The sequence below is a fragment of the Nanorana parkeri genome, unplaced genomic scaffold, assembly GCF_000935625.1.
Source record: "Nanorana parkeri isolate BGI_ZX_2015 unplaced genomic scaffold, ASM93562v1 scaffold155, whole genome shotgun sequence".
NCBI lineage: Eukaryota > Metazoa > Chordata > Amphibia > Anura > Dicroglossidae > Nanorana > Nanorana parkeri.
Genome location: NW_017306423.1, coordinates 992,131 through 1,006,477, shown reverse-complemented (window position 1 = coordinate 1,006,477; position 14,347 = coordinate 992,131). Strand labels below are relative to the sequence as shown.

Sequence of the window (14,347 nt, the reverse complement as noted above, 5' to 3'; positions counted from 1 at the left end):
ATATATATATATATATTAGGGATGCACTGATACTAATACTAGCATCGGTGCTGATACCGAATATTTGGGCGAGTACTCATACTCACCCAAATGCTCCTGATACCTATCCCGATACCAGGACTTCCAGTATTGGGATAGGTACACATGCTGCCAAGCTTGCGGCCCCATGCTTCCTAGTCCCCTGTTGTTGAGGTACCATGGAGCTGGCTTCCAGGCCAATCAAGAAGCTGGCAGCTTCCTGATTGGTCGAGAAGCAGGCCAATCAGGAAGCCAGGCGGTGAGGTGAATCATTACCCCCCCCCTCGTCCTCCTGATTGGCCAGAAAGCCGGCTCCAAGCTTTTGAGAGAGCATGGAACTTGTTAGGTGATCATGGAGTAATCATAGAGTGGTTATGCGGTGCTCAGGGAGTGGTCATGGAGTGGACATGGGTTGATCATGGGGTGCTTGTGGAGTGTTTATGGAGTGGTCATAATGTGATCACAGAGTGATCATGGAGTGGTCATGGAGTGCTGTTGGACTGATCATGGAGTGGTCATAGAGTGATCATAGAGTGGTCATGGTGTGATCATAGAGTGATCATGGAGTGGTCATGGTGTGATCATGGAGTGATCATGGGGTGCTCATGGAATGATCATGAAGTGGACATGGGGTACTCATGGATTGGTCATGAAATGGACATGGGGTACTCATGGATTGGTCATGAAATGGACATGGGGTGCTCACGGCAATTATACTGATTGCAATCAATTGGCAATTATACTGATTGCACTATTCCATAAACTGAACACTGGAGGTATAGGGTCTAGATTACTCCCAGAACCCTTTTAATTTCAAGCAGCAATTATGTCATGTCAGTCAGGAAACTTGCAGCCTCCTCCCCCCCCCTCTCCACTTCTTACAATCAGCACCATTGTCAGGCCTGTGAAAGCCTTGCTATTGTGGGACGGGGGATAATTACAGCCTGCCGGTGGTTTTTTGGAATGGAAAGCATCTGAAACAAAAATAGAAAAGTTTACTAAAATGTCAGCAGTTTGATTCCTGCTGAAATTTCCTCCAATTACATTGCGTGATTCCTTTGTCATGTGGACATAATTGCGTAACTTCCGCCTCATTTAAATGTCACCAATTTAACTCACCCTGCAAATATAATACTTCAGAGGTCTAACCAAGCAAAGAGGAAAATCCTTCCGTGAATAGTTTCATATAATGTGTATACAATCCTAATATGTTAATGCTTCAGTTTCTTAGGGGTCGGTTTATAAACAATTTGCAGAAGCATTGGCCCCGTGAATGTCTGTGTGAATCAATGAACAAAAGCAACATTCTTAGTATATCTTCTTTATAAGTCCAATGTAATTTAAAATGTCATCTTGTAATAGCACATTATGGCCACTAGATGGGGCTAAGGAGCATCAGAAATAAATACATTTTACCTAAGCTCCTCAGCACCATCTAGTGGCCATAATGTGGTATTTTAAATATAGTACATTCGAATTGAAAGGAAAATGTTCCAAGAACGTTCATTTTGGGCTCCATTCCCAAAGGACGAACGCTCACGGAGTTGTGCGCGCCAAATGGCACTGCAAATTGTTCATAAATACACCCAATAGTTTAAGGACCCCGCCATAAGCTGTAGTGTCCCTAAGCTAAATTTAGAGGGTGCAGCTGGGCTGCAACCAGCCTGAGGCTTGATTTTTTACTTTATCTGGGTTCGTTGAGTTCTGCCTAGACATTGTTTGCTTCTGCCTGCCACTGGGGAGTGTTCTCCGGTGGATAAATTGAGAAGTTATAATGTACTGGTTTATACTGTGAGCTAGGGATGCACCGATACTGATACCAGTATCGGTATCAGTGCAGATGGAGAGTATTTAGGCAAGTGACTGGAACTGGAGTTTCCAGTCACCTGGTGACGAGGTAGCATGGAGCCGGGCAACGTGTAATGACTCGCCGACCGGCTTCCTGATTGGTCAAGAAGCTGGCCAATCAGGAAGCCAGCTGGCGAGTCAATACCCAACCCTCGGCTTCCTGATTGGCCAGAAAGCTGGCTCCATGCTTCCTCGTCACCTGGTGATTAGGGAGCATTGAGACAGCTTCCCGGCTAATCGGGAAGCTGGCCGGTGAGTCAATAAACACGCCAGGCTTCCCAGCTAATCAGGAAGCCAGGCGGTGAGTCATTGCACTCTGCCCGGCTTCCTTAATGGGACTTTCAGTATTCGGTATCAGTGACTACCGGAAAAAAGATATCGGTACTCATACTCGATACTGAAAAAACGGTACCGCTGCATCCCTACTGTAAGCCTGTCCGCGCCAGTCCCTGAGCAGTTAATGCCAGGGGTAGTGCAGGGGTTAGCACCTCCCCCTTGCTCCGCAGTGCGTGCATCATGGAACAAACCCCTGTGAACAAAAGAAGTGAACCATGAAATCACAGCACACAAAAAAGTGCACGAGGATGCTTCAAAAAGAGGGCCATGATATCCCTGAACCCCCCTGGGTGCAAGGCTCCTGACAGGGGCAAGGCATTCAAGTCCACCTGGTGGTTACATTTGGTGGACCCCAATCCTTAGGGATCAGTCGAAACCGGTCCTGCAATCACTAGGTACTCCCAAATAGAGACCCCTGAGTGGGGGGAGGAAAAAGACCCGCTAAGGCCACAGTTCCTCCTCCGACATCAGGGGAGGCCCCCGAAAGACCTGCACCCTCCATCTATGTGGAGTAAAAAGTGCTTGTGCTATAAATAAGTGCCATGTGCAGTATATGGCAGGCAGGCAGATTAGCCAGGAGGTCTGCCTACGAGGAGTGTGCAGGAAAAGCAAAATGGTGACGTGACCTAGTGCCACATCCTAATATTATAGAACCATTCATTCCAAACTGCATACAGAGGTTTCAGGCTTGTTGGCCATCATCAGTGCAGTGTATGGAAACCACGACTTCTATGGAGGAGGGCTTGGGACCCAACGAGACAGTATAACCCTACAGGGACTAAAGGAATCAAAAATTCCACCAACCGAATCAAAACGTGGCACTGTAAAGCCTCCTTAGAACAGAAGGTATTGACATGTCTCATTCCATCCCATATACCAAAAATTAAAGGATTATTCCTCATTTTAGGACAGTGGGTGGAGCCATGCAAATCACTCCTTTAGCCCCATCAGCCAGATGATCATCCAGAACTGCTGGTGTATAGAGCAAATATAGCCTAATATTATAAAGTATATTAAAGAGCCATTTATTCCTAACTACAGTGGTTTCAGTCATGTTGGCTGTTGACTATCATAGTCAACTTATCATATCATGTCATAGTCATGTTCACTATTGCAACTCCCTCCTCATTGGCCTTCCACTACACAGGCTACCATGAATGAAGCTGCCAGACTCATTCATCTAACCCACCGATTAGTGTCTGCAACCCCCCTCTGTCAATCCTTCCACTGGCTTCCATCCTCCACCCCCCTCTGCCAATCCCTCCACTGGCTTCCACTGGAGGGATTGGCAGATAAAATTCAAAACATTAACAATCACTTACAAAGCCATCTACAACTCCGCCCCCGGCTATATCTCAAACCTTGTCTCAAAGTATCACCCTAACCATCCCCTCCGCTCATCCCAAGACCTCTTGCTTTCCAGCTCCCTTGTCAACTCCTCCCATACTCGCCTCCAGGACTTCTTTAGAGTCTCTCTGGAACTCTTTACCCCAACCTGTCCATCTGTCGCCTACCTTGACTGCCCTTAGGCATTCCCTAAAGACTCTTCTTTTCAGGGAAGCCTATCCCACCACAACCTAACCGCTCAACCATCACGTTCTCAAACAATTCATCCGCGCACAGCTCGCTCCTCATGTATCCCTTCCCCCTCCCTTTTAGATTGTAGATCGAAAATAGCGAGTGATGTAAAGTTATAAAATTCCTAGCAAAAGAAGAATATTAGAGCAATCAGCATGTCCCATGTGGTTCTATACAGGAGGAAGTTGATAAAAGAAAGTGGAATTGAAACAAAAGAGGAGTGAACAGCACATAAGAATTCATTTTTAGATTGTAAGCCCTCAGGGGCAGGGTCCTCCTTACCATCTGGTCTTGATTTGTATTGTGATTGTAATGTCTTCCTTATATTGTAAAGCGCTATGCAAACTGTTGGCACTTTATAAATCCTGTATAATAATAATAATAATAATAATGTTGGCCATCATCAGTGCAGTGTATGGAGACCACGGCTTCTATGGAGGAGGGCTTGGGACCCAACGGGACAGTATAACCCTACAGGGACTAAAGGAATCAGAAAGACCTCCAACCGAATCCGAACGTGTCAGAGTAAAGCCTTCTTAGAACAGAAGCTATTCCCGTATATCTTATTCCATCACATATCCCGAAATAAGAGGATTATTCCTCATTTCAGGACAATTTTCTGCGATAGAAATAGATATAAATCTCTCTCTGGTCTGACGGACGGAGCAAAAAGCTGCAGCATTTCTCACACGGCCTCGCAGTCTGTGGCATGACATCATAAAGCCAGCCGGGCTCTGCCATAACCACAGGCCCAAAGTTTAAGTGCTGAGGGATTAACACTGAGCTCGGCTCTCATTACCCCGGAGCAATTATGAATCCCAGGGGAGAGTCAGACCGCTCATAAAACAGCACTGAAAAAAAAGCCGCTCGCCTCAGAGCCAGGCGGTCATAGAACTAACCCCCTGCGGGCAACAAGAGCAGGCTTTTATGTTTCACCCTTACACTGCCGGAAGCACCGGTTCAGCACATGGCAATCGGCAGTCGAGTCCTATAATATCTGACTTCGCATTGGCTGGGATACAGATCTCACTTGTAATTGTATCAGAGATCATAATCAAAAGAATACTTTGCAGTGATGGTCAATGGTGTCTTCCAGCATGCTGGAGATCTTTTTACATTTTGTTTTGTATGCGCTGGGTGTATGCTCTTCACATGGCACTAGAACCACTAGATGGCGCTATACACTGGGTGTATCATCTTCACATGGCACTAGAGTCACCAGATGATGCTATATGCTGGGTGTATGCTGTTCACATGGTACTAGAGCCGTAGATGGCACTATACGCTGGGTGTATTCTCTTCACATGGCACTAGAGTCACCAGATGGTGCTATATGTTGGGTGTATGCTGTTCAAATGGCACTAGAGCCACTAGATGGTGCTATACGCTGGGTGTATTCTCTTCACATGGCACTAGAGCCACTAGATGGTGCTATACGCTGGGTGTATTCTCTTCACATGGCACTAGAGCCACTAGATGGTGCTATACGCTGGGTGTATTCTCTTCACATGGCACTAGAGCCACTAGATGGTGCTATACGCTGGGTGTATTCTCTTCACATGGCACTAGAGCCACTAGATGGTGCTATACGCTGGGTGTATTCTCTTCACATGGCACTAGAGCCACTAGATGGTGCTATACGCTGGGTGTATTCTCTTCACATGGCACTAGAGCCACTAGATGGTGCTATACGCTGGGTGTATTCTCTTCACATGGCACTAGAGCCACTAGATGGTGCTATACGCTGGGTGTATTCTCTTCACATGGCACTAGAGCCACTAGATGGTGCTATACGCTGGGTGTATTCTCTTCACATGGCACTAGAGCCACTAGATGGTGCTATACGCTGGGTGTATTCTCTTCACATGGCACTAGAGCCACTAGATGGTGCTATACGCTGGGTGTATTCTCTTCACATGGCACTAGAGCCACTAGATGGTGCTATACGCTGGGTGTATTCTCTTCACATGGCACTAGAGCCACTAGATGGTGCTATACGCTGGGTGTATTCTCTTCACATGGCACTAGAGCCACTAGATGGTGCTATACGCTGGGTGTATTCTCTTCACATGGCACTAGAGCCACTAGATGGTGCTATACGCTGGGTGTATTCTCTTCACATGGCACTAGAGCCACTAGATGGTGCTATACGCTGGGTGTATTCTCTTCACATGGCACTAGAGCCACTAGATGGTGCTATACGCTGGGTGTATTCTCTTCACATGGCACTAGAGCCACTAGATGGTGCTATACGCTGGGTGTATTCTCTTCACATGGCACTAGAGCCACTAGATGGTGCTATACGCTGGGTGTATTCTCTTCACATGGCACTAGAGCCACTAGATGGTGCTATACGCTGGGTGTATTCTCTTCACATGGCACTAGAGCCACTAGATGGCGCTATATGCTGGGTGTATGCTGTTCACATGGTACTAGATGGCACTATATACTGGGTGTACACTGTTCACATGGCACTAGAGCCACTAGATGGCGCTATACGTTGGGTGTATGCTGTTCACATGGCACTAGAGTCAATAGATGGCGCTATACATGCTGCATGCTGTTCACATGGCACCAGAGTTCCTAGATGGCGCTTTATGCTGGGTGTATGCTGTTCACATGGTATTAGAGCCACTAGATGGTGCTGAGGAACATAGGAATTTACACCCAACATATAATGCCCCCTAGATGGCGCTATACACTGGGTGTAAATTTCTATGCTCCTCAGCACCATCTAGACCAGTGGTTCTCAACCTGTGTAACCTCGGGACCCACATGTTTCCTTGGTTGGGACAGTGATGGATATACATGATGGATATTATGTGGGCTTGGAATACATAATATCCATCAGTGTCCCCTGTCCTGCCACAGTGCACATCTCCCTATCTGCCTGCCTACCTTTCTCTGATTCCAGCCGACTGAACTATCTGGACTGGAGAGTACAGTAGATACAGCGGCGGATTGATATCTGCTGTACTCTCCCGTGCAGACCGGAACTATTACTTAATTGTCGGGCGCCGCGGCCCGATATTAATGCGCCGGCCCGAAAGTGAGGAAATAGTCCCCTCTCTCCCCGGGCCATACCACTTTATCGGAGAGCCCGGGGGAGGCCGGGAGAGAGGGGACAGTTTGACATTATGAGGTTCCACAGGCTGAACCACAAATTCCCCCTCTAGTTCTCTCTAATGCAGATGGGCCGGCCTATGCAGACATGACGCCGCGACCCACTGCAGAGGGTGTCGCGACCCACTTTTGGGTCGCGACCCACGAGTTGAGAACCACTGATCTAGACTGAGGCTTTGGGTGGAACATTTACAAATCAGACCCAAAATCTTTCCCAAGATCAAAATGTAATATAATGAAGCTTTTCAGTCCTTAGATGTGGTGGCTGCATTAGTGTTTCCTTTATATTTGCCTGGTAATCCTGCCAGTAACACACTTCCAGTCCTACGGTGACAACGCTTACCACTCACTGCCCTGCTTATATCTATGGAGAAGCAGCATAGTCACCCAAGGACAGGAAGTGTGTTACTGGCAGGATCGCCAGGCAAATATAAAGGGAAAAGTTAGGACTACAGAGCAACTCCCTTTCTCTTCACATCCATAACATAGGAGGTAGGTGTTCTGTAGTTCACATAGAGAACTAGGCAAGGCTCATAATACAGCTTGACATAACACTGCAGAGTGCACAGACATGTATGGGCTCACTGAATTTCTGGCAGGATCAACAGGACTTTTAATGCATTTAACAAAAGTCTTTCGGTTTGCTGGCGACGTACACTGTACGTCGTCAGTCACGAAGGGGTTAACAGAACAAAAGGAAACAAATAGCAGAAGTTAAGTTACGGGGGTTACCTACGCTTTAAAGGAAGCATATAGTGAGAGATTAAGGACGGTGCTAATGTAGACTTCTTCAGAAAATGCTATCTGCCTGGTCACCAGGACAAATATAAGGGGGATCTCAATAAACCTTTACTGTATATGTAAAAATATAGGGGGGCATCCCCCCAGTTGGGATGCAGAGACCCATAATAACCTGACATGGGTTCTAACCCTCCCACTCTTAATAAAATATCTTAGATACACTTTCAGGGGCCTGGACAATGTAGTTTCTCCCGCCTCTCTCTTCTGCCATTTTGCTTGTGAGCACATGCTTTCTTACTGTTCACACAAGGCGCGTGCTGCATAGGAATGGTTATTTTATGGCTCCTGGAATTGGAAGGCCGTGAATTCACCAGCTATGAGGAGCAACATAACATGTCATATTTAATTTTATCACAGACGGGCACTTACCCTCCTTTTATGTCTGTTATATTACCCACAGACGATCCTACAAATGGCAATATAAGTAATTGTAGTTATACAGAGCTGCTAAAAAAAATTGCTTTGTTTGTTTGCCGCCCCAGAGGAGTACAACATACCAATAAAAAATGTATATTAAGTGCTCTGTAACTGTAATATATTATCTGTGTATATATATATCTCTATATATAGATATATCTATATATAGAGATATATAGAGAGATAGATAGATAGATAGATAGATAGATAGATAGATAGATAGATAGATAGATAGATAGATAGATGTGACCTTATAAACACAGGAAACAATCTCTCATTGCTTGTTACTGGCGTTTACTTATATCTCATTCCTTGGTTACTAGTCTTTAGTTATATCTCATTGTTTCTTATTAGTCTTTAGTTATATGTTGTTTCTTCTTACTAGTCTTTATTTATATCTCATTGTTTGTTACTTGTCTTTAGGTATATCTCATTGTTTATTATTCTTTATTTATATCTCATTGTTTATTATTCTTTATTTATATCTCATTGTTACTAGTCTTTAGTTATATCTCATTGTTTATTATTCTTTATTTATATGTCCTTGTTTGTTACTGTTGTTTTATTTATATCTCATTGTTGGGTACTTGTATTTCGTTATATCTCATTGTTTGTTACTAGTCTTTAGTTATATCCTATAATTGTGTTACTAGTCTTTAGTTATATCCTATAATTGTGTTACTAGTCTTTAGTTATATCCTATAATTGTGTTACTAGTCTTTAGTTATAGCTCATCGTTTATTTCTAGTCTTTAGTTATAGCTCATCGTTTTGTTACCAGTCTTTAGCAGTGGTGTAACTATAGCCATAGCAGCCTAGGTAACTGCTGTGGCGCCTGGGGGCGGAGGGGGGCCCAATTAGATTGTCGAGGTAAATTAAACATAGATCATGTAAAGATAATACAGTACTATGTCATTAAGGGTTGCAGTGGTTGCAGTTCATGACAACTCTAATCCCCTGTAAAGTCTACAGTATAGAGACTTTGGTATCTTGGCATTGTTACTGACAGCTTACAGAGAGGTCATCTCATTTTTGCTATGGGGCCCTCGTGATCTGAAGTTACAGCCCTAGTCTTTAGCTATATCTCATTGCATTGTTACTAATGTTGGGTAATATACATTAGACATGTAAGCTGCGGAAAATTCGGTTTGGTTCAGATATTTTATTATTTCCTAATTTGGAATTCGGATTCAAAATTCAATTTGGTTCGGGTTTCGGATTCAGACGAAATCCGAATTTTCATTAGTTTCGGATGAGTTTATGAATATTCGTGGCGAGTAAAACAGAAAACCATATACAGAAATTAATACTAAAGCTGAATAGCCTCAGCTTTAGTATTATACACTATATTACCAAAAGTATTGGGACGCCGGCCTTTACACGCACATGAACTTCAATGGCATCCCAGTCTTAGTCCGTCGGGTTCAGTATTGAGTTTTCGGCTCCACCCTTTACCGCTATAACAGCTTCAACTCTTCTGGGAAGGCGTCCACAAGGTTTAGGAGTGTGTCTATGGGAATGTTGGACCATTTGTGAGGTCAGGTACTGATGTGGGACGAGAAGGCCGGGCTCGCAGTCTCCGCTCTAATTCATCCCAAAGGTGTTCTATCGGGTTGAGGTCAGGACTCTGTGCAGGCCAGTCAAGTTCCTCCCCCCAAACTCCCCCATCCATGTCTTTATGGACCTTGCTTTGTGCACTGGTGCGCAGTCATGTTGGAACAGGAAGGGGCCGTCCCCAAACTCCTCCCACACAGTTGGGAGCATGAAATTGTACAGAATGTCTTGGTATTCTGATGCCTTAAGAGTTCCCTTCACTGGAACTAAGGGGCCAATCCCAACCCCTGAGAAACACCCCCCCACCATAATCCCCCCTCCCCCAAACCTTACACTTGGCACAATGCAGTCAGGCAAGTACCGTTCTCCTGGCAACCGCCAAACCCAGACACGTCCATCGGATTGCCAGACAGAGAAGCGTGATTGGTCACACTAGAGAACACGTCTCCACTTCTCTAGAGTCCAGTGGCGGCGTGCTTTACACCACGGCATCCCACGCTTTGCATTGCACTTGGTGATGTAAGGCTTGGATGCAGCTGCTTGGCCATGGAGACCCATTCCATGAAGCTCTCTACACACTGTTGTTGTGCCAATCTGAAGGCCACACGAAGTTTGGAGGTCTGTAGCTATTGACTCTGCAGACAGTTGGCGACTTCTGCGCACTGTGCGCTTCAGCATGCGCTGACCCCGCTCTATCATTTTACGTGACCTACCACTTCGTGGCTGAGTTGCTGTTGTTTCCCGTTGCTTCCACTTTGTTATAACAGGTGACCGCGGAATATTTAGTAGCAAGGAAATGTCACGGAACAACTGAATCCAATGATTTGGAGGAGCGTCCCAATAGTTTTGGTAATATAGTGTATGTATATACTGTATATGGCTCCCATGTTGCCATAATTAAAATTCTTGTTCAGACCCATTCGGATGCATTAAACCGAAAAACACCTCTGATTGGCCAGAAAAGTCACATGTCCGATTCAGTTTCGTTTTTGAACGAAATTCGGACGGGATCCGAAATTTGGAAACGGAAAATCAGATTCAGGCACATTCGGATGCATTGGGATTCGGTAATTCGGATGTGTCCGAATGTCGGGAAATTCGTCTGAATTTTGATTCGGAATTAAACAAATCGCACATGTCTAATGCATATCTAATTGTTTGTTATTAGTCTGCAGCTATATCTCATTGCTTTTTTATATCAGCCTCTAGCAATGGCAACAAGCAGAGTGATTTTCATCATGATATTGGTTTTGGATGTTTTTAGCTCTCTTTCTTTTTCTACATCCCAAAATTTTGTTTGCCTTCCTGGCAGTCACTTGGCATTGAGCGGCACTCAGCATTATTCTAGCTAGGATTTGTAAGCCCCTCCTGTTTTCCCCAGCCATTTTCTCTTTATAGTCTATGGGCAATCATTAGTCCAACATTTAGGGCCCCTTTGCATGTGTTAAGTGTTTTTTCCCATAGTTCTCCTGAGGGTCACGGTAGGACATAAACTAGCGTCCTCCCGTAACCCAAAGCTCAGTGTATCAGTGTAGCTTGCGGTATACTGAGACATTACTGTCGAGATCCACCCAGCTGCGTGCGTCACAGCTAGCTCTGCCTATCTAGGGGCAGAGCCAGCTGTACCTGCCCCCTCCCCAGTCCGTTCCTCCAGTCAGCGCTGGAGGATCGGAGTGGGGAAGGGGGAATCCCTGCAGGGAGCTGTAAGTGACAGTCACCGCTCTCTGCAGGGAGAAGATCGAGAAGTGAGCGAGCGACGGTATATGTTCGCTCACTTCCCGATCTATTGAGCCGACGTGTGACAGTTTCATTGTCACAGGTCGGCTAGAACTATGAGGCTGAGTGATTTTCACTTGCCTCATAGTTCTCCTTTAAAGGGCTCTGAATTCACAAACTATTGAACCATTTTGGGCAATGCAGCACATCCCAATGCACAGAGCATTCACACCCATGCTTTGTGGGGCACTATAGTGAGGGTGCATTTGGCCTTACTGCAAATGGGAGTTGATAATGCCATTCCCGATGCACATATAATCCGCTTCCACCAATTTAGAACAATCAACGCTTCTGATTGGTTCTTAAGAACTGCTGCACTCTGCAGCTATAAAAAAGGAGTAATCTATATCAACGAATGTATTTACGGCAGCTCAAATATAGGCCAATATGACATCATACGCGCTCTGCTAATTTGATTGAATATCTGAATGTTATTTTGTACAATTTAGAATTACTAATTACCGCAAGTCATTAATTGAAATGAAGACAGATTGTGTCTGTTGGCAATTATGTAACTGCGAATGGCATTTCAGCTTTAAATACCATTTTCAATCTGCTATGAACTATAAATCAATCCCCCCACCTCTTCCAATGAATTGATTGTTTGTGTATTCTTTGTTTGATGCATTTTGACATTATGCTTTTTTTTTTTTAATTAGTTCCAGCCAAAATAGTCAACATCTCGCAGAGCATCACAGTAAACGAGGGGAGCAACGTTAACCTCATGTGTCTAGCAGTGGGAAAACCGGAGCCGACTGTGACATGGAGACAGCTCAGAGGTAAGGGCGTCCTGTACTCTTATCTCTAGCTCGGGGGTGTCCTGAATGACAATATCTATTAATGTAAGAGGATACAGGAGCCAGCTAACAATCCTTTTAAAGCCCAATGCATATTCCAGAGCGTTTATTATAAAATAAGTTACTAGATTGTTAAGTGGGTGCACCAAAATGGAAATTCTAAAAACCGGAACGAAAGCGAAATGAAAAAAGAATGTCAGGCCGAAACCGAAAATGTTTTTTTATTCTAACTTTTTCAATTTCTTTTTTTTACTATTTTATTTGTATTTATTTTTTATAAACGTTTACATTTTTTTATATTTTATTTTTATTTATTTATTCATTTTATTAAATATTTTATTTTTTTACATTACTTTTAGGAGCTTCTGGGAAATATTAGGCGTCTAAACAGACCCCTGATATTTCCCTTTTAACATAGAAAAAGAGATTGAGGACACAGAGTCCTCAATCTCTTTCTCTGTATCCCCTGTTATCAATGCACAGGAATCCTCTATGAGTGTTCCTGTTCATTCATAACACAAGGACAGAGTGCGTTTACTATAACCACAATCATGAATGAACAGGAAGTGATGTAGATCACTTCCCATTCATTCATAATTGGGGACACAGAGAACATACTCTGTCTTCATTTTTTTACAAACACTCGGCGATCGCTGAGTGTTTGTACCCGCTCTCCATCCTGACAGCTGTCACAGGAGGCTGAGCGAGCGGTGCGGGAGAAGAGCTCAGCCTCCTGTGACAGCTGTCTCCGCCCACACCGCCGCTCTCCATCCTGGATTGGCTGTCACAGGAGGCTGGGTGGGGTGTTGATGGAGGAGAGCTCAGCCTCCTGTGACAGAAATGGCTGTCTTCACCCCTCACACCGCTCTCCTGATCTGTGACAGGAGGCTGAGCGCTGCGGGGAGGCGGGATGCCGGCCTGTGACAGTTTCTGTCCTCCCCACTGGGACACAGAGCAGCCCCCAGCGGGGAGGAGAGATAGAACGAATGCACCGCTATTTCTGGCAGAAAATGTCAATTTTGCCAAAAGTGCAATTTTCGGTGGATATACCGGTGCATCCCTATTGTTAAGTATCTTTTTTAATAACTTTAAGGTCCAATCACACCAGAATCATCCTCTTTGCATCGGCAGAGCGCGCATAGACACCTTTATGCAGGCACGTCCGTGTATAGGCAAAGCCCGAAAGTAAACAAAAAAATGACCTTCGTAAGCTTTAAATAAAAACATTTCCTGACTGTGAACTTTAATCTAAAGTATCCATGGAAACAAAAACTGCAAAGCGCAGCACAAATACAAACAATTATCTTTTTTAATAGGATTGTAGTGTAATGTAGTAGGTTAAACGCTGCAGGTGCTACACGTATTGACGTCACCGGGGCCCTTAGATTTTAAAGTGACACTAAACTCAGGAGTTAATTCTTAAAAATACATTCCAGTACCTTAAAGGATAAGTTCACCTTTTTGCAAAAATGAAAGAAATGCAAAATTAATAATATATTTAAAAAAAATATGCATTTCTTTAATATTTGCATTTAAGCCTGGAAAGCCTCGCAATTGTGATCACTCGATCACAGCTGCAAAGCTCAGACTTCAGCACATTCTCTCCCTCGTACTGAGGTAGGGAGTTTCAGTTGGGAGAGATGGGGAAGGACGGTTGGACTTCAAACTGCATTAAATCATCTCATACAGCGTCCAACCGTCCTCCCTCTAGGTAGAGCTGCCCATATTCCCGCATCTACCTAGAGCTGTGCCCTCTGGGAGTGGTGTCTCAGGGTGTGCCGGAAAATCACTTTGGTTTGGGACCCCACTTGATTCACCAGCTCTAGGTCACGGCACTCAAGCTTTTTTCTGCACTACGCCTCTTGGGCAGGCCTTCTGGCTAGCCTGGGGCAATTGTCATACCTTGGCCGGAAGGCCTGCCAGGTTTGTGCACTGGCACTTATTTATTTAAGCATTTTATGCACGACTGCACGTTTTGACTTCACAGAATGACGGAGGGTGCGGGTACCTGCGGGGCCCGTTCCTGAAGTCGGGGAGGAGGTTCTGTGGCCTCTTTGGGCTTCCCTGCCTCCTCCCACTCAGGGGTCTCTCTTCGGGAGA

General features: G+C 44.8%; 1 protein-coding gene across 1 annotated transcript in view; it reads left to right on the top strand.

The window, feature by feature from the left end:
- IGLON5 (IgLON family member 5) overlaps window positions 1-14,347 on the top strand; it is a 347,431-nt gene that overhangs the window by 294,606 nt on the left and 38,478 nt on the right. Inside the window, exon 4 of the mRNA XM_018554383.1 lies at window positions 12,110-12,229. Within this exon, the coding sequence (XP_018409885.1) occupies window positions 12,110-12,229 (120 nt within the window). The remainder of the gene's footprint in view (window positions 1-12,109; window positions 12,230-14,347) is intronic.